Source organism: Falco punctatus, assembly GCF_963210335.1.
Source record: "Falco punctatus genome assembly, chromosome: 3".
NCBI classification, from domain to species: Eukaryota; Metazoa; Chordata; class Aves; order Falconiformes; family Falconidae; genus Falco; species Falco punctatus.
In genome coordinates this window covers 29,602,254-29,629,338 of record NC_137582.1, presented here as the reverse complement: position 1 = coordinate 29,629,338, position 27,085 = coordinate 29,602,254, and the positions used below count along the sequence as shown (strand labels likewise).

The 27,085-nt window shown below is 37.1% G+C and overlaps 1 protein-coding gene across 6 annotated transcripts in view; it reads right to left on the bottom strand.

The window, feature by feature from the left end:
• STK3 (serine/threonine kinase 3) overlaps positions 1-27,085 on the bottom strand; it is a 149,368-nt gene that overhangs the window by 32,089 nt on the left and 90,194 nt on the right. For 5 of the 6 annotated variants that reach the window (XR_013926950.1, XR_013926951.1, XR_013926952.1 and 2 more), the window contains exons 9-10: positions 26,263-26,455; positions 16,299-16,474 (exon numbers count right to left, since the gene is read on the bottom strand). Coding sequence is in view for 3 of the 6 variants with exons in the window: in XM_080380122.1 (XP_080236248.1) it covers positions 16,299-16,474; positions 26,263-26,455 (369 nt within the window). In the remaining 3 variants the exon portion in view is untranslated. Of the gene's footprint in view, positions 1-4,791; positions 12,189-16,298; positions 16,475-26,262; positions 26,456-27,085 lie in introns of those variants that run through there. The other variant, XM_080380123.1, reaches the window with a different exon arrangement.

The window sequence follows — 27,085 nt, the reverse complement described above, 5'->3', positions numbered from 1 at the left end:
ACCCCTCTGTAATGGCACCATGCTTATAAAAAGCACATAGGGAATTTATCAGGACAAATCTGCAAGCCTCGGGGATGGACACATTTCTAAGATCTCAAAACACACTTGTACTCATGCGGATGCACTTGAATCAAACTCCTACCCGCTCCTGCAGTAGCTCCTGACCCAGCATGCTATTCTCACTACACTATTTTTTGTGGGGAAATCATTACACATACAGACATTACTGCCATCCATTTGAAACGCTGAACAATCTTCCTAAACCTTCTCATCCAAACTGGAGGGAAAAAAAAAAAAAAAAAAAAAAAAAAAGAAAAAACTCTTGATATCTCAGTCCTGGATGTGTGTGACTTCAGTAAGAACACAGGCAGGTTGATTTCCTGGCTTCAATCACACTCTGCAGGAACCACACAAAGTGCAATATTACACAGCTCTTTCCAACATAAAGTCACTATGACTCTATACATGTATTTTCCCAGCTTATGTAGTAAACACTATAAGATACTATTCTCCAGTCTCCATTACCCCATATTATCAGGGATCTCAAGAAATAGATAGCCAATGAGTCCGATAGCAAATACATCAATTCCACATATTATCTTTTCTGCAGAGCACCAAGGTCTTATGCCTTGTGTTTGTTCATCCTGGTGGACTTCGATTGTTCCTAGTACTCTATTGCCATGGTGGAGCACAAGGTGGGATAGGCCAGGTGGGATCAATTTCTTCAACCACAACTGCCCTTTAGGGTGTATCTAAACACAGCACGTTGATGACCTTCACCAGCTGGAAAACTTAAACATTCACTAGTATACCTACTCAGCAATCATCCAACTGTTGCAAAACACCAAGAAAGCTCTGAGCCAGCTCTGACTTGATCACGATTCTGAGGACAGCCAGCTACTCCAGCAAAAAAACAAGAAACACATTCAGGCCACCCTGAAGCCCTTGTACAGCAGACAAGCCTTCTGAGAAGTTCCAGAGAAAGCTGCCGACTTTAACGAGTAGGAATTTGGAAGCAGTACTTCTGTACATGTGATATGGGGCAATTTGAGGACAGTTCTGTAAAAAGATATTAAATTAAAAAGCAGCTAGACTGAATCTCTGTCTCCAGCAAGTGTGAGCAGTTATGTAGAAACTCACTGAAGTGATCTTAACTGTAGGACAGATGGTATTTTTGCTGTAGATCACTGAGGGGGAACCAGACCTGGCACTCTTTCCAATAAAGCAAGTATCTGCAATGATGCTTATTAGTTACTGAGCTATGGCTGCATGACAGACGTGCTGTATCAGGAAAAGACAAAGAAGAGCTGATACAGACCAAAAAACCCTTATTTGTATATCAAAGGTGGAGATGAACTTCTAGCTGTAGAAAGCTGCTGAAATTAGTCTTACCAGGTGTGGTGGGTTAACCTTGGCTAACAGCCAAATGCCCACCCAGCTGCTCACTCACTCCCTCTCATTAGCAGAGCAGGGGGAGAAAACAGGATGAGAAAGCTCATGTCTTAAAATAAAGGCAGGGGAATTGCTTACCAATTAGCATCATGGGCAAAACATACGTGACATAGGGAAAATTCAATTTATTGCCAATAAAAATAGTTTTGAGTAGCAAAAAAAAATAATAAACATTAAAGCAACAGCTTGCCTCCTCCCTTTCCCAGGCTCAACTTTTCTCCTTCATTACAGACTCTTCTACCCACCCCTGCTCCCCACCCCCCAGCAACACAGCGGGATAGAGGGTAAGCAGTTTCCTTGCTGTCATTCCCTCCTATGAAAACCATCAGGAGAATCATAGAATGGTTTGGGCTGGAAGGGGCCTTTAAAAACCCATCTATTTTAACCCCCTTGCCATAGGCAGGGACATCTTTCACCAGACCAGGTTGCTCAGAGCCCCATCCAGCCTGGCCTGGAACACTTCCATTGACAGGGCATCTACAACTTCTCTGGGCAACCTGTTCCAGTGTCTCACTCGTGTTATAAAAAAATGGCTGCCTTATAGCAAATCTAAATCTACCATCTATTAGTTTAAAATTGCTGCCTCTTGTCAAGTGCTTCATCACTACAGGCCCTGATAAAAAGTCTCTTTTTTCAAAGCTCCCTGTATACATTGAAAGGCCACAGTAAGGTCTCCCCAAATCCTTTGCCAGGCTAACAATCTTAACTCTCTCAGGAGAGGTGTTCCAGCCCTCTGACCATTTTTGTGGCCCTCCTCTGGACCCACTGTAACAGGTCCATGTCTTTCTTGTACTGAGGATCCAGAGCTGGAAGCAGTACTACATGTGGGAAAGAGCAGGGGGGAAGAATCACCTCCCTCCACCTACTGACCAGGCTTCTTTTTATGCCGACCAGGATACAATTGGATTGGCTTTCTGAGCTGCAAGTGCACATTCATAGAATGGTTTGGGTTGGAAAGGACCTTTAAAGACCATCTAGTCCAACCCCCTTTTTAAAGGCATTTTAAGGCTAGCTCCACTTCTCATGGAAGAAGAAATAATTATGAACTATCAAGTCTTACTCACCTAAACAGTCTCTGTCCTCATCTGACAGTATACATCATAACACATCTACTGGCCACTACTACATGCACTATCATGTAAAGGTTGGGTTGGACCGACTATCTGCCACAATGACCGCTGCTCAAAGCCACTTGTGTCTCATTCAGAGAAATACCTCTGTGTGACCAGCCTGGATTAATCCTATCCCATAAGCCAGAAAAACACTAAGTCAATCTTCCTTGTTTCTTTCTCTTCCCTCTATCCAGACTCCCAACTATCTATTCTTCCTTTTGATTTCCTCTCTCTACCAGTCGGCATACTTATTCAAACAACAGAAGACACCGTGATTTGGGTACCAGTGGTTAACACTTCAGCATTCAAATCTCACCAATGTTGTGTAGCTGATGGCTGTCGTGCTTGCACAGAATAAGTGTGGCTTTTCTTCCTCCTTTTCCTTTTTAAATGGATATGAAATTAGATTCTACAATTCTACGTATAAAACACTTCAAAAGAATGTTAAGTCAAACACTTGAAAGACATTAGGAAAGAACATCTTAAAACTCCTTAGGCAACCTTAATTTTGTTTTTGTCTTATTATATTTAAGCACTGTAACACATTCTTTAATTGTATCACAGTGGGTTAAAACTTAAAAGAATGGGCCCATAGTAAGTCAAGTGATGCATCACTTCCTAAATTTTGAGCATTTGATTTCATCACCTGAACACAGGTTATCATCACTTTTTTGCATTTAATAAAATTAGTTGCGAATCCTTCACAATTATCACATCGCTTTTTCCCAGATGATGAATAAATGAAACATCATAGCTGAGCATTCTCCTTCACATTTGGCCTTATAATCTGCTTACTAGAGATGGAGGAAGGCTTTCAATCCATGGCTCAATGTGAGCAAGTCTGAGATAATGCTAACAGATTTGGAAATGAAGAAAAGAAAAAAAATGGCAGTTGGCTAGTGTTCTTCTCATTAGCTCACAGTCAGTAAGGCAGAGGCTCCAGTACTACTTTAAATAAGGTGCTTTTTGGGGCTCCCACCTACTCCTGTGAATCCAAGGTATAGTTATGATGAGGATTTCTCCTGAAATTTATTCTTAGCATTAATGTACTTTCCTTTCAGACACAGACCACATTAAAACCACTCTTCTCACTCTGAAAAAAAAAAAAAAAAATGCACTAACTTGAACATTGGATCACACCTCTAGTAACCAAACATTTCTGTTAGCGTACTATACTGTTGTCCGCTTACTAAGTGACAGTTTTCACAATAAGCACAATACACTCCAGATGCCAGGTGAAGTTTGCTGCACTGATTTTCAATTGAAAGCTGTAAAATAGTTTCTTGAATTGGCCATCTGCAAAATCCTCTCTCCCCCATATGTTATAATGGCAACTGCCAGCAGCAGAGGCATTTCAGGTAATAACTCACTGATTAAAACTGTTCAGGCTATTTTTCAGTGAAGGCATCTCAGCTCTGGAATTAATTTCTCCCTAACCCATGGTCAAACAGCTTATGTTTGCTGACTTCCACAACATGGGATATGGAATTGCAGAACAAAATGATCATGGTGTTTGGTGACAGAACAGTTTGAGGACCATTGGTTACGGCAACTATCATTCTTTGGAGGTGCTTTATTTTAGGAAGCTGCAGTAAGATGGAAAAGGTGCACAAAGGAAGAACTAAGCCAAAATCAAGCTACATTAGTAAACTGCTCCATTATGGTTTATATAATATGTATTCCAAAGTACCCATGTTAATTCTAGGGTAGCATAGGTATCTGTAAAAAAGGTGGGTGCAGGGAACCCCGGTTGGTGTTGGAAGTGATACAGCCCCTCCATGCGTACATGACTGCTGAATCTCTGAAACTTAGCAGTGCTTGGTCCTTGGCGAGCTGCTGTTGCCATAGCAACATCTCTTTAAAACATGGAAAACAGGTCAGGTAGTTTCAAACTAACCACTGTTTCTAGTGTTGCTCTCTTCCTCTGTAGTTTTGAATTAGCCCACCTCTGAGATGAGCAGTAGGCTGTTACCATAGAGTCATCTGCCAGCAGAGGAGAAAACAAGGCTCTTGAGTTCCACAGGCTGTAGGGATGCTTAAGTAACATGGAGTTTGACCTCCCTCCACCTACTGCTCTTTCCCCCAAATCCTTCAGAAATCCTCTTCAGTGGCACCAGCTATTTTCCACCTCTTTTTCTCTGCAAATATCCTTTACCCTGAAAACCGTTTGGGGCTTAAATTTTTGGGTTTATTTTTGTTGTTGTTGATGTTGTTTTGGTTTGGGATATTTTTGTTTCGTTTAGGGATTTTTTGTTTTTGTTTTGATTTTTTTTTTTTTTTGTTAAATAAAAGAGCACTGCACAGTTTCGGAGTACAAATCCTGTTAACCACTGAGTGTAAGTGAAAGGTGCATTATTTGGCCATAGCATCATTCCTTTAAAAGGCTGTATGTTACAGTACCTTTCAAAACATGCTAGCAGTTATCAGAGAACTTGATGTAGTGAAAAACAACTACTGTAAACTACATCTCTCTGAAACCTGTGACAAGGAATTTAACCAGCTCAAAAGACAACAGATGAAACAGCTGAGCATGTACACACCAAGCTGCGCTACGATCAACATGCTCCTACCGATTCCTTCATTTCTCTGAAGTAGCATTGAAGGTTGGCTGCACACAGGGGCTCATATCTTGCAGAATCATTTGTCACAGACAAAATCCTGAAGGACAAGCATCAGTTTCATTTTTTAATTTAATGTCTTCATTACTTTAATTGAATCTGTCTGAATGTAGACTTATTTATACCAGTCTCTGTCTTGGATTCATTGTGGTATTCTATTAGTTAATGGAAACTCTTTAGAAAGAAATAGTAATGGAATTTCTAACTTTGAAAAAGCAAAATAAAAAGCCCAATCCACCCTATACACACACACACACACCACAAGCACCATGGAAATAGCTCTATGAGCATTATCAGGATAATATTCTCATCTTGAGTTGATTATCCATCTCTGTAGAGTGCATGTTCTTCTTCTGTGTGGACGGCATTAAGAACATGTAACTATAATTAATGGCAATCTTAAAGTAACAATTAACTTCAACAAAAAAATAAATGACCACTGTGTGAAAGCGATAATCCAGAAAAACAAAACAAAACCAAAACAAGTATTTGCACACATGAAGAATTACCTTCAAAAAAATACAACCACCTCCTCTGGGTTCCAGTGGGACCAATCCCCAAGGAGCTCCCAGGAAGAAAGACTCCACTTCAATTCACACGCTTCTTGAAATAATTCCCTATGCCAAAAAGCAGTCTTCAAAGATGACACAACAAAAATAAGAGATAGTAATTTTGCAACAGCTCATTTTTACTAAAAGAGCTTCTTGGATCTGGGGAACTTTTTGGGGTGATGGGGAAGTTTGGCCTTTAAGTATCTTTGAAGAACATGTTTCCCTCCATTCTTACTTGAAAGAAGAATATTCCGATTAAAAAAACCCACTAAATATATTGGGCTGTAGTGACACCATGAGGGAAAAGATAATTCAAACTTTTTTTTCAGAAAGTGCCACCTAATTCATATCTACAAGTACTACAGCGTGCTCATACAGTGTCATACAGTCAAGGCTGCACAGTTTGCCAAGTTCCTGCTTCTCAGCTGAAGATCTAACCTTATCCACGAACCTAGTCTGCTGCAATGCAAAGTAAAATAAGTAAAATTCTTCAAAACGGTGTAAGCTAACTTGTTTTAGTTCTCCCTATGGCACACTAAAAATTGTCAGGGAGACACAGTCAGGGTTCTCAGCTGAGCATCAAGCAGATTTTTGAAACAGCTATAACTACGCTACTGTACCTTTAAAGTTCTCCTACAGAGCAATTTTGTCCTGGTACATCTTATTTAGGTTAAGAAACAAATTTTTTTGTATTACTCTTCTTATAACTGTACAACTCCTACTGGCAACACAAACAAATGTAAGCAATACCAAGATCTTTAAGCAGACGCTAAATAAGTGTTAATGCTTCAGGTATTTCTTTCCTAGGAACCAGGCTTACTTGCCCTAAACTAAGGAATACCAAGAGAAATAGTCTAAGCTGTGGATTTTCTAACCCTAAACTTAAATGCAGTTTCACATTTAGGCACACAAATCAAAGTTGTTTCTTTAACAACCTAGGCAGCTAAACTTAATGTTACTGTCAGTACCAGCTTTGCCACTGACTTTAGCAAGTACGAGATCAACCCTTCTATAGAGAGTCTCTCAACAGCTACAGCTTTAGCTATTGGGCTTGCATAGCTTTATTTGTAAATTGTTACTCATATAACACTAAAGTAGGTATAAAAACTTGCCAAATTAATTTTGTGGGTTTGTCGTGTGTGTGTGTGTGTCGCACCTTGGGTGATTTTACACAGGTTTTTTTACCTTTTTAGGTACTCATGCTGTCCATGAGGCATACTTTTATCCAAACACAAACAACAACAACAACAACAAATGAAAAAAATTAAGTCTCCAAACAGTTAGCTTAAAGATTTACACTGCACATATCTCTATAAAAAAAAACTCATCTTTTTCACCAAAAATAAAATGACTAGCGCACAGCAATTCTACAAGTCCCAATAAACAGAAGTAAATGTGGGCTATAAGGCATCTATAGAGATCTAATGTAAAAGAATGACATTTGGGATCATTTTAATGTATATATTCCACACCTTATTAAAATACAAGTAAGTGAGAAAAAAATATGTATTTCTATAATACACTTACTAGCTTCTAAATTTCATACGAGTTCCCTTTTACCTCTGAGTTATGCAAGTTATAAGAAAAGGAAATAAAATTTACATGTAAACCAAAATATTTTGGGCAGTCCCTGGTTTTGGTAAATCTGTACTAAGTCCAATCTAATCAGATATCTGAAGGTATTAATTCAAAATAACAAAGAACTCCAAATAATATAAGCTCTCTGATTGAAGTCAATTCCTTAATGCAGAAGCCTCCTTGTTCAAATTCTACAAGTTATTTGCAAACAAAAACCGCACAGAATTTTTTCTGTTCTTCAGAAAGCTCAATAGTATTAAATGTCAGCCATTTAATTTCCAGTATTTTGTTTATGAAATATTGTTAACATCTATGCCTAATATATAGTCTGCACATGGTACTTATTGGCTGCTGATCAAAACATGAGGCACAGAAATCTAATACAAGCTTTTTGATTAGTTAGCCACACAGACACTGAACTAATCCAAAAATTTTCTTGTTAAATTGCTAGACTCCTATCTGACAATTTCTCATACTCCTATTTGAGTCCAGTAAAAATTAATAAAAGAAAAGGGGAGGTGGGGGGTGTTTGTAAAAAAAGCTAAACCCAAAAAACATCCATTGTTCTTTTTACCAAAGAGGAAGGAAATCCTCTTCAAAACTAAGGAGTTACAAGAATTAACTTAAAATGGTCTTGAAAAATTCCAGTCGCCCACTCTCCTGAGGCAAGTTTTATTTTTACTTCCTTTCATTACCATTAATCACCATAGCAAAGAGTAGGAGAACAGATTTTGTTTCTTGGTGGTAAATTTGCATGATACTGTCATAGAGATGATTTCAAAGAACTCTGCTGAAACCCTGAAGTAGGACATGCACCCCTTGGTGTCAGCACTCAGTTTGGGGATTAGACATTACACACAAAGGTGACATGCTGTCTTGAGATTAACAGTGATTATGCAACATGGAAACTATGTGGATTAAACATAGTTTAATTCCCCCCCCCCCCCCTTTTTTTTTTTGTAAAGGAAAACAGAATAGAGACCTGAAACTGAATTGGTTTGATGGACAAAAAAGGATCGTCTCAAAGTTGTTCAGCCACAACTGTTTTTTTCAAGTATTTCAAAGTTCTTTCTAGGCTATACACATTACTTTGCTATTACACAATGATCTCAAAGAGGTATATTAGTACAGACAACTGGTTACTAAGGTAACAAGATGTTACTTTAAAGCAGCAACGCTGCCCCAGCTCATCAGCTTCACTGATTTCTTGCATTTGTTCTCCTTGAACTATGCACAAATTACAGACCTCCTGTATAACTGAATATATACACTGGAGCTACACTTCAGTCTCTCCATCTCAGCTAACAAGAAAAAAAGAAGGGGATTAGATGATGCAAGCATTTAAATTCTTTAGAGTGAAGCAGCTTCATTCTTCACTTTATACTAAGAATTGAAAGTCGGATGAAATATAAGTTTTAAGTGTCTTCTAACTAGAAACTATTTTGCAATTAAAAAACACATTGCATATTGAAGCTATTCGACATGATAAAATAAGACAGCAGGGACACTTTAAACTTTTGGGAGAGAAAACATGGTTAAGTTTTACTGACCAAATCTTGGCTGAAATTTTCCAGAGGCAGACTCACGTTTGGAAATAACAGTCAATTGCTAATTGCAAAAATCGTCAAGGTTACCCAAAATACTGATGGTGCTAATAAACGAATTAAGTATGTCACTATTTTTGAGAGCTTGAGCTTGTAAGACCTATGTGTTCTCAACACCTTTTATGATTACAAACATTAGCCATCAGCAGTAGCTGAAAAACCCACAGGATATAAGGCCATCGGAAACATTTACAGGAGGAGGTCACCTATGACGAACCTCTGCTCCAAGTGGGATCAACTCCACCAAAACTATTCCTGATGTGTTTATCTAACCAGGTCTTCACCGCTCACAATAGCGGCAACTTTAGCAACCCTCTGAGGCAATCTGCTGTCATACATTGTTATCCTATTAGACGTTCTTCTTACTATGTAGCTTCAAATAAACTGCTGCAATTCAAGCCTAAGTTCTTATCTTATCTTCAGAGTACATCTCAATGATAAGTAAAAATCTTGAATTCTGTTTTTGTATTTGCAAAAACACAAAAAGTTTTCTGGCCTAGAAGAGCGTTTTCTGTGCCCTTTTAGGAAAAAGAATTCATATAATCTTAGTCAGATAGCATGATCCACCTTATAAAACCGCACAAGTGCAGCACTGGCACTTCCATATGAATGTCTCTCAGCGATCAGAGTAACAGCTTTAAAGTAAACCTACAATTTAAGATAAACAGAAAGGATTGATTCTGTTTACAGCCTAAACAATTTAGTTAAAAATAAGACCAAATTACTAGGCTTGATTTTCAATTTTTTACTTCTATACTAATAGACAAAGGGACATAATCAAAGAGAGAGGATCCTATATTCAATACCATTCGGAGAAACACTCTGCTCAGGTAGTGTATTCCCCCCACACACTGCAAGAAAAATAAGTGTCCTTTTGTGGTCAGAATATACAAACAGGATTTAGAAATCAGACGGTATTTGACTTGCAGAGTTTAAAAAAAACCAAAAACAAAACACACACAACAAAAAACCCCACAGTGTAATAGGTTGGTCCGGTCTCTTTACCTAATGGAGAGGAAAAAAAAAAACAAACAAAAAAAAAGACACCACAACACCCCCCCTCAAAAAACAAATCTCCCTCCACCCCCCCAAACAAACTCAAAACCCCCACAACCAATACCACACTTTTAGCTCATATGTCAGGCTGGCACAACCTCTCTTACTGCCTGCCTGAACATGATAAGCCCAACAAACCACAGCCATGACCTGCAAACCATCCACAGTGGACTCCTAATATGAATCTCTCTTCCACTGAATTAACCTGACAGCTTTCATTTTTTTAAACTACTCCTCAACACACAAGAAGCTTCTGTAAAAGCCTCCTATTATAAGAGGTACAGAAAACCTTCACTGCTGAGGTTCACACTGTCCTCGCAAAATGAGCTCCATAAAGCATAGATTCATTTTACAGTCTCTCTCCTCTGTTAGCCATATCTGAACAGAAGTGAATGAAATTCTGCATGCGGACCGGCAATACTTGTGTTTCTCTCATATGCATACAGCCCATGCAAACCCAGAAACCTAAGTTTCGTATTTGCTTAGTTAAGAAAACATTTTTCCTGTCAGTATCGGGAAATGCTTAATGATATTCAAGGAACTAATTAAAAATAAAGCAAAATTAATATATGTTAATACTTCATTTTAAATTTTCAACTTAGAGAGAAATCTGAAATGACTGAAAATAGATTAAATACATTAATTCCCTTTAATTATAAAGAACGCTGTACTAAACAAACTGATTTGCTGCTTAAAGTCAGAGTAAACCCAGCCAAGGTTATGGACAAAGTAGTACTTCAAATGAGGCTGACTCTGCCTAACTTTATTACTGACGTTTTAATTAAATTCTATGTGGTCTTGAGTCATTTTGTGGTATTTATTTTTCTACTGAATCATTTGTCACATTACACATTTACAAATATTAACTGAAGTGCTCAGTATCTGCAATGCTATTATTTCACAATGATTATATTCTAACATATTTGTTCTGTTTGAGACCCAGTGAAATATTCTGCCTAGCATAACAGATGGCTTTTTAAATTTTTGTTGCTATTCCAGAATCTTTAAGTCACCCAAAACGCATATACTTAAACATGATACTGCAGTTACTGCAAAACATGATCTACATGTTCACTGTTTAATATTTAACAATCTGGATACCATTCCTGTTTGGAAATAATTCTGCTAAAGACAGAAATCATTACCCTAGCATTGCTATAATAAATAAATTTGCCTTTTTACATTTTATCATCTCATAACAAAGAGTAAATTACCCATTTAAAATCAATTAATATATTCAATCAGTGCAAATGAAGTTTAGCAACTCATTCTGAGTCACATTAACTCACAGGTTAACATCAATTAGATACTACTTCATTACAGTTCATGTAAATCCTTTGTTAACATCATGTCCCACGCTAACACACATTACTAAGGGGCAGAAGGATTTACAGAGCAGTTTTGCATCTTAATGAGATGCAAAATATCATGATACAGTAAAAATGTAAGCAGCAGGTTATTTAACCTATGTATCATGTACACATCATACATCAATCTAGCAAGCTAAGGTTTACCTTTTTTTTTCCCCACACAACAAAAATTTCAGGCACTTCTTGCTTATTAAAAGTTCATCTTTTTTGGTGAAAACAACCTTCTATAATGCCCACAAAAATGTGATAAATGCTAACATAAAATATCACAAAATCCTCAACTGTGAAAAACAAGAAGAAATTTGAGCAAGCTGCTTCAACAACACCTTGCAGTTATACTGCTCATTTAATACACAGCTCTCTCCAACATGTACATAGATCACATTGAACATTCCCCATGGAAAGCACAAAGCTATCGTAACAGCAACATGGTCATATGAATACATAATATCTATAAAAAAACCAACTGTTCTTTAAAGGTTGTTTGTCCCTTAGATGGTCAAAACACACACATCATTTGCTCTAAATTCGGTACTCTGATCCAAACTGTTGACTTGTAAGCTAAGTTAAAAAAGCTGGTCCATTAAAAAGTTAATCTTTATTATGAAAAGCTGCTTATACCGTAATCATTAACGTTTCTATGAATATCATAGCCTTGCATTATATAGCTTTACTGCATCTTTATTTATTCACATATATTATGCCACTTTTCCTCACAATGAGTAGTATCTTGTTGACTAGACTTACTGGCATCAAAGTTTGCCGTGAATAAAACATCAGGGTTTTATTCACATCAGGATCAGGGCTAAAATATTGTTGCTTTAGTTTTGCCGTCTGCTGCATGCCCCTTAAAAATAATGAAAATGTGTAAAAGAATTGCCTATAGTCTCAAAGAATTAACTGAAAACAAAAATCCATGAGTGTGAAATATGTATTAAAATTTTAATATAAAAGCTGAAGTTTGAATAAACACTAGTTTGTTTTTTGGTTTTGATTTATATCAAATCATGGCTTCAACACTTCCATTTCCAAGGCTGAAATCAAAAGACACAAAACAAAACTAAAACATTTACAAGTACTTCCCCAGAAATACATTTCATTAAGATCCACTGATGTAAAAGACCTATACTTTTGGTTTTCAGAATTTATCCCGAGACAACAAAACCAGATAATAAAATAACAACAACAAAAAAAAACACACAAAAAAACCACAAATAAAAAAAAATAAAAAATAAAAAAAGCCACCTTATACAAATGCCTAGTCACAGAAAAGACAACATTAAAAAAATGTTTGGGATTTTTTGGTTTTGGCTGTTGGTGGTTTGGGTTTTTTTTTTTTGTTTTTATCCTACATCTCTTCTTGCTTTTGGAAAAAAAACCACTCTTATGCACAAAACCCAGCATGTTAGTCCTGAAACATACATAACAGGGTAAATCTGGAGTAACATAATATTCAAGATTAATATACAGTACCAGAATTAACTCTAGTTAAAAGTTATTTGCCATGTACCTGATTCAATACAACGTAAAACTTGAAGGTCTGCTGTGGCAATTTTTTCTCATCAAGTCATAAATGGTACATCAATAACCAGCACAGATGGGTCACAGAACTGAAGGCTCGTAGGACCAACAGTCAGAGATGGAGCTCAAATTCCCATATGGCATTAGTGAAAAAGTAGTAAGATCAGCTCTTGACATTCAAAACAGATGTACATCAACAGTGGGGGGGGAAAAAAAAAAAAGCATAAATATGCACTTACAGAAGCAAAAATGCTGCTAAAATTACTTTTTTTAAAGATCAGGTTGATGACCAAAGCATCTTGTTTTCTTGGAAAAGTCTTCTATTTTCATTGGCAAGGAATTCTCAAAACATTTATGCCAGGGCAGAAAACTATGCCCATGCAAAAACTTTAAAACCAAACCTAGTGCTAAGTTCATTTTGCATTATTTTACACATTCATTTATCCACCTCATGTGAAAAGTTTCCTGTACCATTTATTTACATTACCTAAAAACATCAGCAAGTGTGTAAGACTAACTGCTGTATCTGTATGACATGTATTTGTATAGTATTTGTTTAAATGTGCATTGTTTTATCACACAGTAAAATATACTAGGAATAGGATAAAATACCACTGCAACCTAAAGTAAATATACAATTTGGCTACAAGAATTAGCTCCCGGTTCTGCAGGTCATAGAAATAAGCAAACTGATTAGTTGCTGGGATTTATATAAGGACTGTTTTTTCTTCCTTTTCCCTTCTCCCTCCCACCTTAATGGCATTTCTGCTTCTCTCGTTTATGCTGTAACAGATACTTATGCTAATAAACTTGTAAGTCTTTCCATCTGATACACTTAAATACCTCTTAGCATGGCACTGTCATTCTGCTCTGGGTCACAAGTAAAGCGTGTAATGGCTGCTAGCACCGGAATGCTATGTACAGCTTACAAAGGCATATAGATAAGTAAGGATAATGGTATAATCCAGCAAATTAGTTTGGTGACCTCCAGTTTACACAGCAACCCTCCTCTTCCACACAGAAAGTTGGAGTACTATTAGAATATACTACCATTATGTCAGATTTTGATCATTTATATTTCAGTTCTAGTGTATCAATCCTTTCCTTAAATAAAATTATGACTGTCAGCATTAACTGTTAGGATCCCTTTCCAGATGCCATTAAGGCTAATTCCAAACAAAACAGAATGGAATTATTTAGCACAAAAAGTTTCCATTATTTATTCCTTTTATGAATCATTTATAGACTTCATGTCAGCAACGGAAAACATTCGTGTTGATCTCACAAAGAGTAGACAATATATTATGCATGCTGCCCACTGATTTATCCTTTCAGAAAGTCTCTTGCAGGCCACATACCAATATTGCTACTCACTGCCTAAAATATAAATAGAAGTGCTTCTAGAATATATAAATAAATAATAATTGCCTATGGTTCAAACCAGCAGGCTGTTAAAGCCATAATCTTGTGTGACCTCAGCTGGTACCAGGTGCTTCAGAGAAATGTATTCTTGAGCGTACTATGCTGAAGTGATACATCCATTATTGAAGAGTCTCCCTAAACTCTTTCTTAGGCTGAATTATCTGTGGAAGTATTTGGGGTTTCTCATGCTTAAAACAAAATTCCACATCCCCACCCCAACCTCACTAAATAAATTGCCCGTGCAAATATCGATTCACTTTTTTTCCTTAATCCTCTTTGGTCCTCCATCAGAATCATTTTGTACCAACAAGCCTTATAACACTGCATTTTTAGAAAGTCAAGGACAAACTGCACATCACTTAACCTCCACGAGACACCAGAACAGGTTGCCCTGACAAGCTGTGGATGCCCTGTCACTGGAAGTGTTCAAGGTCAGGCTGGACAGGGCTTTGAGCAACTAGTAAAACTAGTGATGCTGGCCTAGATAACCTTTAAAAGTCACTTCCAACCTGAACCATTCTATGAATCTGGGATGCTGAAGTCTTTGACTTGCCAGTCTAAGACCACTAGCAAGGTGTGCCTACAGCACAGAGAGCAGTTAAGTTTCTGAAGATCAGAATGCCTCAGTTTTGGTTCTAGGACAAATTCCTATTTCAAGAAGGCAACTTCATATGTACAAGCAATGTCAACAAATTCCACAGGATTATCCATGTACAAATTATTCACAAATAAGCACTTATAGAACCAGGATCTTAGCTTTTACAAAAAGTACCGGTTTTATTGCATTTCTTAACGAGTAATGGAAAAGATGATTAATTTTAAATTGTTCTAAAGGCAATTTTATTGACACTATAATAATCCCATTTAAACAACAGTCACTTATTTTCCAGTGAATAGTACAAACAATTATTTTGTTAGTCAGTTATCAGGATGATGACTTGTTGCATTTTATGGTGAAAAAAATAATAATAGCACCTACAAAAAAAACCCCCACCCAAACGAAAATCCAACTTAATCAAAACTCTCCAGCAGTAACAGCTTGTACTGTGCTATGTAACTGGCTTTACTCCAGTAGCTTAAATTTAAGAGTCAGCTTTATGTAGAAATGCAGTAAGTGGAAACTGGGAAAAAAATCCCACACCTACAGCTGTCACCTAAAATTAAACACAACATTTTTCTCCAAATCCCAAGTGTACTTTCAAAAAGATGCCATGTGATCATATTTAGCTACTGCACTGTAGTTAAGAACATGTTTAATCTACAACAGCTAAACTAAATTCTTTCATTCAAACATGTCTAAAAAAATAACAAAGCTGAAAACCAGGTATAATCATCTACAAGTCTCTACATAGTAATTATTTACTTCACTTTAACAGCAACTTGTAACTTAGAAGTATTTCCTTTTTGCCCTGTCATAATTTGCAACATAGGCAAAAAGAAATAAACTACACACATTTTGGAGGGGGGAAAAGCCCCACTCTAAAACAGATAGAATAATTCTATCTAATGTCAGTCTATGTAGAGAGATGTTCACTATTGGAATAGTACCAACAAGCTAGCCTGTGCAAAACAGTAGGGTGATCTTAACCATCTCCAAGGAGATTGATTACATGGCTCCAATCCAGTTTGAAATGCTTACCATTTTACCAAGATACTCAGCAAACATGACAATATTCCATGCCTGTAGCAATTTATTTATTTTTAAATGGAACTGGATCAAATTTTAAAGTGGATATAACATATAAATTTAAAAGAACAAAAAATACTTTTAAAAAGCAGTTACAAATAAGTATATTCTTTACGTCATACCACTCTTCATTAAAAAGGTCCTGCATTAAGCAAATGCGCTTATGTCTCATCCTGGTTGTTGAAATTAAGATTAGATAACTCAATGGTATTCATGAAAGTTTACTTATTTTACTTGTATGAACACAGTTATAAAAAGGGATTAACTATTTTTGGCAAACATAAAATAAACAGCATGCAAGAAATTAAACAATAAAAATGTACTTACAAAATCAAAGTCTCCATCTTGAGGGACTTTCCAGTTATCAGGGAAAACGTTTTTGGATATGTGGTAAGGTTCATGCATGTTCTGATTACAGTTTTCAGGGCTTTTGTTCTTGGAATCTTGTTTATCAAAGTAGTCCATGAAAGAAGGTCTTTGAACTTGTGGTGAAGTAGCATTTCCTTGTTAAAAGAAAAAAAGAAAAAAGAAATTAGAAATATTTAAAGATTTACTGCACTATAAAATAAAATCTACTTATTAATTTTCTTGGATTTTACAGAAACCAATACAGTCATCTGTATGTGGTACAAGCCTCCATTTTTCCCCTGAGGATCTTTGGCATAAAAGTTCATAGCCGAAGAATGATTATTTTTTGTAGCAAGATACAATGTGGAGAAATGTTCAAGACATTTCAGAGTTGCACACACAAATAATATTAGAAGTTACATCATGTGATATCTATTTGTTGTTATAGAGACCAAATAACACAAGGCGCTAAGCATCCCTTTGGGTGCTGAATGTCCCTAACTGCACGGCCTGGTCCACAGGCACTTGTAGGAAAGCAACAGGATTCCAACAGTTTCACCAAAGGTGCAATTTAAAAATTATTTAGAAAAAGAACATAAAAAAAAAAATAATCACACAAACTGTTGTCTAGATACTGCTTAATGAAATTCATTGCTGATGAGGAGTCTCAGCAAATTATGGGATCACAGTCTACAGATGGCTGCAAAGCACCCTATCTCCATGGTGTGGAAACCCTGGGGAATTTTTGTCATCATCTGCACAGCTGCAACAGCTTTACAAAGCAGATAAAGATCAGCATGAGCTCCTGTTATACTATCCTTTTCATGAAACTAAATGTAAAAAAAAAAAAATATCTACAACCCTAAATGACTAAAACTTGTTTTCATCTGTGAATTTCCAAGCATAATCATTACTAAATAGAACAAGAAATAAAACCTAAGAAATGCTTTAGTAGTTCTATATAACTGTCACCTCAGAAACTATATTCTGCATAACACTGATTCATGTAATGTGTATTTGCTTGCAGTATAACACATTCTACAGAGAGAAATATGAACTACATTTCCACAAGCAAAAAATGAAACAGGATGAGAGATATAAATAACTAAGCTAGGGAAAAAACAAACAAACAAAAAACTCCAAACACAGCCCACAGAGAACATAATGGTTTTTGATTATAAGCATAATAAAATAATTGGGAATTTTTATTTGAACTACTTGTTAAAACAAGTGAAAAGGTAACCCACTGAAGACATCATTTGAGCTTGTGTTTAACATGATCACTAGGACTGGCTGATCATCTTATCTGGCTTTACATTTGTTTTCATTAATTTATTAAGTGAGGTGTTGTGTCCCACCTGGGCCCCTTTCACCTCTTATTTCATCACCTCCTCCCATTCCCCCTCAAGATTTTTTAATTCATTCTGATTTTGCGGCACGATTAATAGAGGCCTATTTTTTTTTCATTCATGCTTTTTTTTGTACTGCCATCTTTTATAGCATCTTGATTTACTTGTTCTTTTATTTCTGCTTTTTCTACATTATTTTGTTCTAGTAAGATTTCTTCTGGCTTTTTTAACGTGTTGTTCTACTATCTTGCTCTAGGCTTTACTGCACTTGCCTCCAGTTGCCTCTCTCCAGCTCCACAATGATTCCTCCGTTCAGTCTGCCATGTTTCCATACGTACCTTCTCCTCACAGTTTTTTTAGCTGATTTTTCTCAGTTGTTGCCATGTTATTTTCTAATATTATTTTCTAATCCCAGATCATGCTTATTGTTACTTACCATCTTTTAATTAATGACAATCACGACCATAACAAAAGTATGCAGTGAACTAAAATCCAAGCTGAATTTAAGAGACCACACAGCAGACACCTCTTTTCTCCAGAAACTCCCAAGTTTGCCCCCACTGAACTCAAGATCACTTGAATGAGGTCTCTGGATCACTTGAGTCTGAGACAGAGGAAGGGATGAGAAGTAAACAGCATGGATGACAAATAACTACAGAAACAAGCACTAAAGGGAAAAAATGGAAGAATCTAAACTTTAGCAAAATATAAATTTTGAAAAGGAAGTGGATTAAGAACAGAAATACAATGCGTTTTCTTAGCATAAGCTTTTTCTTACTTATTGATTACTGCCCCAAAACCCTGAAACTATTTGTACCAAGAAGATAGGACACCACATTGCTGGCCTTTCACAGCCAATTTTTTTCTCCTGCTGAGGCAGTTGTACTTATGTTTCACCCTTGAGATACACTTACAAACAAGATTACCAGTGTCTGTTAGAAACTCTAAGTACCAAAATGTTGGCCCATTACAAGTAAGACAGTCTCCCTCCTCTCATGAGACAGAAACCACTACAGATATTCCAAGTACTGCTCTTAAGTTTTAGAGCTATTGGTAAGTATCTTCCTTATACATGTAATAGAAGACTACCTATGTAAGTAACACAAACCAACCCCCCCAAATGCTTTGCTATTGAATGCATGTTAAGGAAAGCAGGTCAACAGGACTGAAATTACTCCAAAATGAGCAAAGCATATTTATTTTACACTTTTTGGACTTCTATTTGTTTTGATAAGTAAGAATTTAGAACTAATTTACAATTCAAATTTAGTATACAGTTAGTTAACCCATTTAAAAGATCAAGAGCTGCTTACCTTCACTGCAAATACAAACACTCACACACAAAACCAGTAATAATATGCCTGCAACATGACGGGACACAGCTATTCCAGGTTTGGTTTTTTCCTCAATGTATTAAAAAAAAAAAAAGGGGGGGGGGGGGGAATTTACTCAAAGATTTATTTTTAAGGGTTTATTTTATTTTTACAAAGAAATGCAAAAAAATAGTCTTTTTTTAGATTTCTAGTTAACCTACATGTTTAGTTAATATTTCATGAATAATGGGATAGGTTAACACTTACTAGTTTAAAGGCCTTGTGAAGGCTCCTACCTCTTTTGTATTGACTTCATAAAAGACTCAGGCTCTTTATATGCCAGGGTAGACCAATGCAAGTTGAACTTCTTTTTGCAAAATGTAAAGTTATTAGAAGATCATTTTAGTCTGAAAGGATTTTTTTCTGTCAGGAACAACCAAATAACGATATCCTGTCAACTGTCTTTCAAGAACTAAGAAATTTGAAAATACAATATATAAAGATTCCTTTAAGAACAATCAATTCACTCAACTGTCCAGGAAGTTACTTTTCACACAAGCTATCTCTTTGCCCCAAAAAATCTGCAGCACAATCAGTATCACTCCACACCTGCACTGAAAACCTGTTGTGTAATAGACTCTTCCATTCTAGGAGGATCTGGATTTTCCAGTTCTTCTAATTTTTCTTTGCTTCCCAACAAGAGATGATCACGTTTAAAAATGTCTGCAACAGCTTCAACATTTAAGAATATCAGTCTCTTCTGTCATCCCTATCCTTGACCACTGCAGGACTTCAAGATTAGGAAAAAAGCCGCAATAACAGCAGTCTGAGAAACTGCTGGCAAGCTATGGAATGCAGAGACCACCATGGACACTGAAAACATACATTCTACCTCAGCAATGCCCCTGATAAGAATACTATAATGGGGATGTCCCCAAATAGTTACCTAAGAGAATTTCTTCCAAAAAGCATGCTAGATAAAATAAATGATGCAATGACATAACAAAACACCAACTCTATTACAGTGTTTCAAAAACTTATCATAACTAAAACCAATAATCCCAAACGCACATTTCAAAATAAGAAGGCAAGCACATTACATTCTAATGTATGTTTTGATCAAATTCAAATTCAATTGACGTAATCCATAAAGAAGAATGCTTTATAGTCATGTATTTCCAAAAGACACCTATCATATTAATATTAAATTTATTTTAAATGTTAAAAAGTTCTGCTGTTGTTAAGTTTTTATATTCTACATTGGGCTAAGCCACGCATATGTTCCCCCATACTGGTCTGGCTAACTCAGAGCCAACTTGTGGACCAAAAACACTCTTGCCTGACGTTGTCAGGTGGAACCCCTCTCTCCACAGCAGTGTGTGATCCTCCAAGAGGGTCCCATGGTCATAAAAGTCAAACCTCTGCCAACAACACTAGAGGCACAACCAAGTGTTGACCCATAGGATTCATCCATTCCTCCAAGGCTTCCCTGTCATCACCCTGATCAAGAACATCCACACAAACCTAGAGTTACTCTTGAGGTCACTCTCAAGGTCTCCTCAGAGTATCATTGGCACACGCGCCCACACAGACAGGCAGCAGGAGACAATAGTCTAAGCACTGGACAAGCCTTGGCAGTCTTTCAGCATTGTGGGGCTGGCCCCTGGGCAAGAAATAACTCTTCCTAGATAGCAAGTAGTCAGCAGATAAGGGTGTCCATCTCCTACAGAAGGGAGTCTCTCACTACAGTTTCCTGGGAGGGGGCAAGTGGTGGTGATGGCATTTTGTTTGTTTGTTTGAGGTTTGGGGTTGTGGGTTGTTGTTTTTTCAGTTTCCTATGGGAAGTCTCTAAATTTTTCTCTTGCTCTGTTGCTGCCAGGGCACTGGACCCCCTCCACTGCTGCAAATCTACAGAGGAGCGCTTTCCTCCTTTTGCCAAGGGCCACAGACTTCCACATCCCTCCCCATCCTGGGGATCTCCATCTGCCACGCAACTGAGGAACATTTCCAGCTGCTGCCTCTTCAGTGAAACTAGGGATAAGGCTCTCCTGTCTGCAGTGCTCCTGTGAAGATCCTGTCAGTATCTTTATTCCCTCAAAATACTTTGCTTTGTCAGTATTAGAGTGAGAAGCTGTACTGCAAACAGCTTTTAGCCTTCTTTGGACTACCGCCTCTACTACAAAGGCTACAACAGATTACACAACAACATATACTACTAAGGCTTTCTATTTCATACATTCTTACCACTACTTTCTCACCACACAAGGTAGCCTACAACACAGTGGCAGTAATTCTCCTGGAAAATGGGAAACAGGAGCTGTGCATATAATAAGGTTGAAGAAAGCCTAGAATTTTGACCTCAATCTCCAGGCCAGTGCACTTAACAGCAAACTACTATGCAGAACAGTGCCACAGCCACCTCCTTCAGCCATATTTTAAGCAGAAATTGTGACAAGTTCTGCTGCTAATACATGCCTATGAGACAACCACCTCAGAGAACTAGAGGCCAGTCTGCTTAGTTTCTGAATTGCAAAGAGGTATCAGCAGAAACTAGATCACTAGTTCTTTAGCACACAGCAGCTGGGAATCTACCAAAGGATGTATCTAACAAATGTTTGACTACAGAGAGCTATGTAACAAAGTGGTTACTAAGTTTGCAGTTTTCACATCACAGTGACTTACACACCCAAGTCTTCATTCAAATTCAGGACTCATTCAGTCTTTTGTTTGTTTATAATATAACTATTTACCAGAAATAATTGCAACAGACATTTAAATGCAAAATCCACATATTTTTCAACCAGCTGAAGCCTTCAAAGATTTTTTTTTAAAGACTATGAACTCAAATTTAAAGAATTTTTAATGGCAGAAAGAGTTTCCTGCACAAAACATGGCATTGCTTCCTGAGAACGAGCCTTGTAAAACTGGTTTAATAACTTTCATTCCATTTTTCCACCTTCTGGAGAAAAGGAAAAAATATTCAATGACACTACTATTATAAACCCATTAGCTCATTCCAGCTGAGTTATACTTCGTTTCTGCTTTCAGCAAAACAAAGAAAACCCATGTCAAGCTAACATTTTGCCACAGCTCTTGAAGCAGAATTGCCAACACGATGTTTTTCTTTGAAAAAAATTCCCATTTGTAAAACATACTACTACTAGTGGCATAAATGAACAACTTCATCACCAATCACTGGAGAGGGCTCGAGGACTGGAATAGGCTTGGAAACACCTATGATCTCTTTCTATGTATACAGGAGTAGGACACCTGCATGTGGAATCAAGAAACAGCCTAAACACGGGCACAGTAAACATGCTTGAACAAAACTACATTCATGAAATATCAATGGCCAGGCTACAGCACCACTGAAACTAACCCATAATTAGCTTCCTTGCTGAATTCCTGTAGGACCTGGATCATAGTTTGCTATAAAACACCTATCAATAGCTTTTGCCTTTCAGTTGAAAAACCAGCTGTGGGGACTCTAGGCCTTTCTAAGGGTTATGAAGCATCACTCCAGAGCTACCCAAGCATCCACCTCTACTATCACAGAGGAGACTGACCTACAGTATGGCACAATCTCTCACACTGGATGCACCGAAATCTATAAAAAATAATAAATAAAACCAACTCATGAATCCTCCTTCCAAAATGTAGGTTCTGCAGCATGGTGTATGTCCCACTGTAATCAAGGATCCCATAATACAATAACACAAGAAAGTTCAGTACTAAGTGCTGGAACCAAGCCTGCCTCTCACCAGCTGAATAATGAAACCATCACTTGCCATCAGGCTACCTCCATTTCGCTAGCTTTTGTTCGCCAGAGTTACAGGTCTCAAGACAATCACCTAGGGAGAGGAAGGAGAGGAAGAAGTCTGCTCTCCCAAAGATTCTGTTCTTCTGTTTGATAAGAAGGAAGCATGTGTTTAAGAATGATACTGACCAAACCTAAAGCATTTCAGGTCTTATACATCAAAAAGTAATAAAACAAAAACCTGACCACTTTTCTATCTGTCAAATGGCACTCATTAGTTTACTATTCTTTTATTGTATTAATTACCAACCATGAGCTACCTAAAAGCTTTGCTGAAGTCTGAAGCAACAGTTAGAAACTCAGAGTAATTCCAAATGGCAAGAAGGGACAACTTCTTGTTTGCCAGCCCAAAGCAGACTGCAAATATAGATTTAATGGGGAAAAGAAAAAAAAAATATGCAGTGAGGGCAGTGTTAATGAAAAGGAGAAAGGAGAGCAATCAGAAGTACTCTTGGCACACCAGAAGGCCCTAAGACTAAGCCTTGTTGAAAAGCCACAAAGAGAATGTGGGGAAGCTGGTCTGGACACTGGTCTCTGAACTGAGATATGAAAAATCATCTACATGAAAATAAGTACAATCCGGGCAACTGAATAAAAGTAGTACTACTTTCCATCAATCCCACTCTTTCTTCCACTCCACATTAAAGCTCCTAAAGTTAAGCTCTGTCCTCCCACCTCTCTGTATTCTGCATTTTCTTCCCTCCTTCCAGGTACACACTGCGTAGTCTCTGCTCAGAGCATGCACAGGCATACTAAGCAAGAAGGCATAAATGTTGTTTATTGCTAGGCTGTATATTATACATTGGGGTAGGATGACAGGCCTCTTTTGTTCCAAATCCCAATTTTTTCTGGGCACAATTCCCTATTTGTGAAAAAAAATATGGTTCTAGTTACGTTCTGTCATGGCTCCCAGAAGCCTCTAAGCATGGGCACTTATAAATAAAAACTTATTATTGTTTCTTATTTTGTCCTTGAGCAGGGAAACAAAAGGCAGAAGGAAACAAAACATGAAACTTAACACAAGAGCAATTAAAAAAAAAAGTTTGTCATAAATATTTTGTGTCTGTAGAAAGGAAATGAAATGCTTATTTCTTCAAGCTCCTTGCTTGCAATGTTCTATTACTTGCAAGTATCGAAGAACACTTTTAAGCTGTTCTGATTTATTATAATCAAAATACACAAATATCTAGAAAACTGCCCACCTTGCCTATAAAGGTACACTCCAAAAAGCAACCAATCTGCAAAATCTTGTGTCTTTGTCAAGCACAAAGAAGCACAAAATTGCTGTCTGCCTCCCAGGGAGAGCAAGGATTTTTATGTTCCTTCCTGGTGACATTTATTTAGGACACTTGCTATTGCTCCTGTTTCAGCCAATAGCACATGAATCACAGAACCAGAGGAGGCCCAGCTCCAGTGGACATGATTTGTATTTATTTTCAGCTCAGAGATTTAGAGGTCCCATTCTTGAATTATTTCTCATTTTTAATTGATGAGCGTGTAATGCAAAATACATGAAAGTTTAGCAAGTAAGTGCTGGAACTAAACCTGTTGCCTGCCAGCTGAATGATGAAATCATCACTTGCCATCAGGCTACCTTCAGTTTGCTGGCTCTTATTTGCTGGAGTTATGAGTCTCAAGACAGTCACCTATGGGGTGAGGGAGGGGAAGGAAGCCCAAGGATTCTATATTCGTGTTTGACAAGAAGGAATAATGGGTTTAAGAATTAGACTGACTAAATGCCAAGGTGTAGAAAGGCAATTCCCTTTCTAACTACAGGTGTTACTGCAAACAATTAACAATTGAAAATACAAATACAAAAAAACAGTACACAAAAATGTCTCCAGCAACATAGCAGAAAATTAGGATCCACTGGATAAGAGACTGCAGTGCAAACCTAATGCCACTTGTTTGATCTGTTTGGCATACTAACAGGTATTTCCTTTCAGCACATAAAAAACTACATGGATAGTGTTGTACAATTTGGTATACTGTTTATATAGGACTTGATTATCAAGCCTAAAATGATTTGACATGCTGCATAGAAACTGCACTAAATCCTACTGCATAATACTTCCACCCTAACAATTACTTTATTATCTTTTACTCCAAATTTGCTTGTAATATCTTACCCTTTTTTTGCATCACTCATCTTTTCCTTAACTTGTTGAAACTGATGAGTTTGAGACCACTTGTACTAACCCTTCATTAGCCTCACAGTTTAACAGGCAAACATTCTGTTTCAGCATGAAAACAATTTAAAGCACTTACAAAGTGTTTTCATAAGGTCAATGATCCTGCTTAAAGTAATCACTAATCAACAGGTATGTTTTCTATCATTGCTAAGAACACTAAAAAAAAAAAGAACACCCAACAAAACAAACCACAAAAAAACCTCAAACAAAATCAACAAAAGCCCTCCTTCCTATTTGCTGTACGTTAAACCACAACATATTCCTTCTTTGCACTTCCACTAAAACTTGTGGAAATTACATCAGATGTGTATGTGCTAGCACAAATGCAACTTCATATTTGCTATAAAGCATTCTACAATTACTTCTTTGGCATTGATTTCCACTTTTGAGACACTAGCTTTATATATTACCTTCCTACCCCCAACAACCGCCTGGAGTTAAACATTACATTGTGCCTCATGAAATCAGGCACCTACAGCTTGAGTCAGATTCATCTATTGATGCTGCTCATTCAAGCAAATAATTCTATTATATTCAGTGGGCCTCATTCCGCAGTAGTTTTCAGCCAAACAATGAGCACATAAGTAAATTAACTATTCAACAAACATGTATTATCCATATTTCAGTGCAACTTATAATTTTATAGTTTAAAACATTTGCAAATTTTTTCCCCTCGTATGCTGCTGAAGTCAATTTGGACTTTTTACTTATGTTTCAACAATCTTTTGATCATTTCCTTAAATGAAGCATTATTGAATTACATTCCAACAAATGTTCAAATAATAACTTAGTTATAAAATAAAAATCTGCTAATTGATCATGAGTTACAAAACAATCTCGCAGCAAGATGTGTACTGATTGCTGAACCCATGGAGAGTCACAATGAGTTCCCAGGACCACTGAGACATAGAAGCAGCAGCTTCTCACATAATCACATCAGTTTAGCTCCAAGGAACTGGTCCAAATGTATGTGGGACAGCAGGCAAAAAGCAACAGACAAGCAGTAGAAGGAGAATTCACAGAAGGCTAATTTTAGAGTCCTCGAGAGAGACTTAGCAAAGCACCAAAACCAGGCTTCTGCTTTGATTCTCCTACTACAGTCACTTTTTTCTCTACAAACTATAGAGAGCATTTAGAGACACAAATACTCCTCTCCCTGTTTTAACTACAGAACTTGGCACTTAAAAGTCACTGATGATACAACGTTCTCACGCAGTGTGAGAATACATTTTACATTATTAAAATAAATGGAAAGTAAAATTAACAACATACTTTTCATGGTCCCATCTTCCTCTTCATCATCGTCGCTGTTTATTACCATGGTCCCCAAGTCCGATTCTAACATAGTACTGTTGTGTTCAATCATTGTCTGAGCACCTTCACTCATCGTGCTTGTGGCCCTCATGGTACCAGCACTCTCTGAACTCGTCTTCACCATTGTGTGAGAGTCCAGCTCATCTTCATCCTATGGAGAAACATTTTCCAGAATGCAGCAAATCATTTAAAAAAACCCTGAAGTTAAGAAACAATTGTTTAGATGCTTATTCATTATTTTGTATCTTCACGTGACCTAGTTGTACTGTTAACCTCCAGGTTTAAAACTTTAAAAGAAATTACAAATTTAAAGAAGTTCCATATCAAGGGAGAATAAAAATATCTTTCTTATTTTTCATAAATGTATGACAGGGTGGATATACCAGAAACACAGCTCACAAACCCACTTTGCTTCAGCCTCCAATTTTGAATATTTCAGTTATTTTCATGACCTGCTATACCTCCCTGGGTTCCAAAATCAGTACCACAACTTATAGAAAGTGATTTGGTTGTTTTGCAATGGACTACCACCAAGAATTTGTGCTGATCACCCTTAACTACGTATCACACACAGCATCTTACATTATGCACAGCACTCTGATGACAAACTCCTGTTCAATTTAGCTATTTGGAAGCCCACCTCAGAAACAGGAAATCAACTTGGCTTACTTCAAGTATTCAGCTCTGTTTAAAAACCTCTGTCACAAGAGGAGCAAAATAACTTGTTGATACTATGCAGAAAGAAGATCTGTAGAGCCCATACTTAACCACTAAGTGGGTG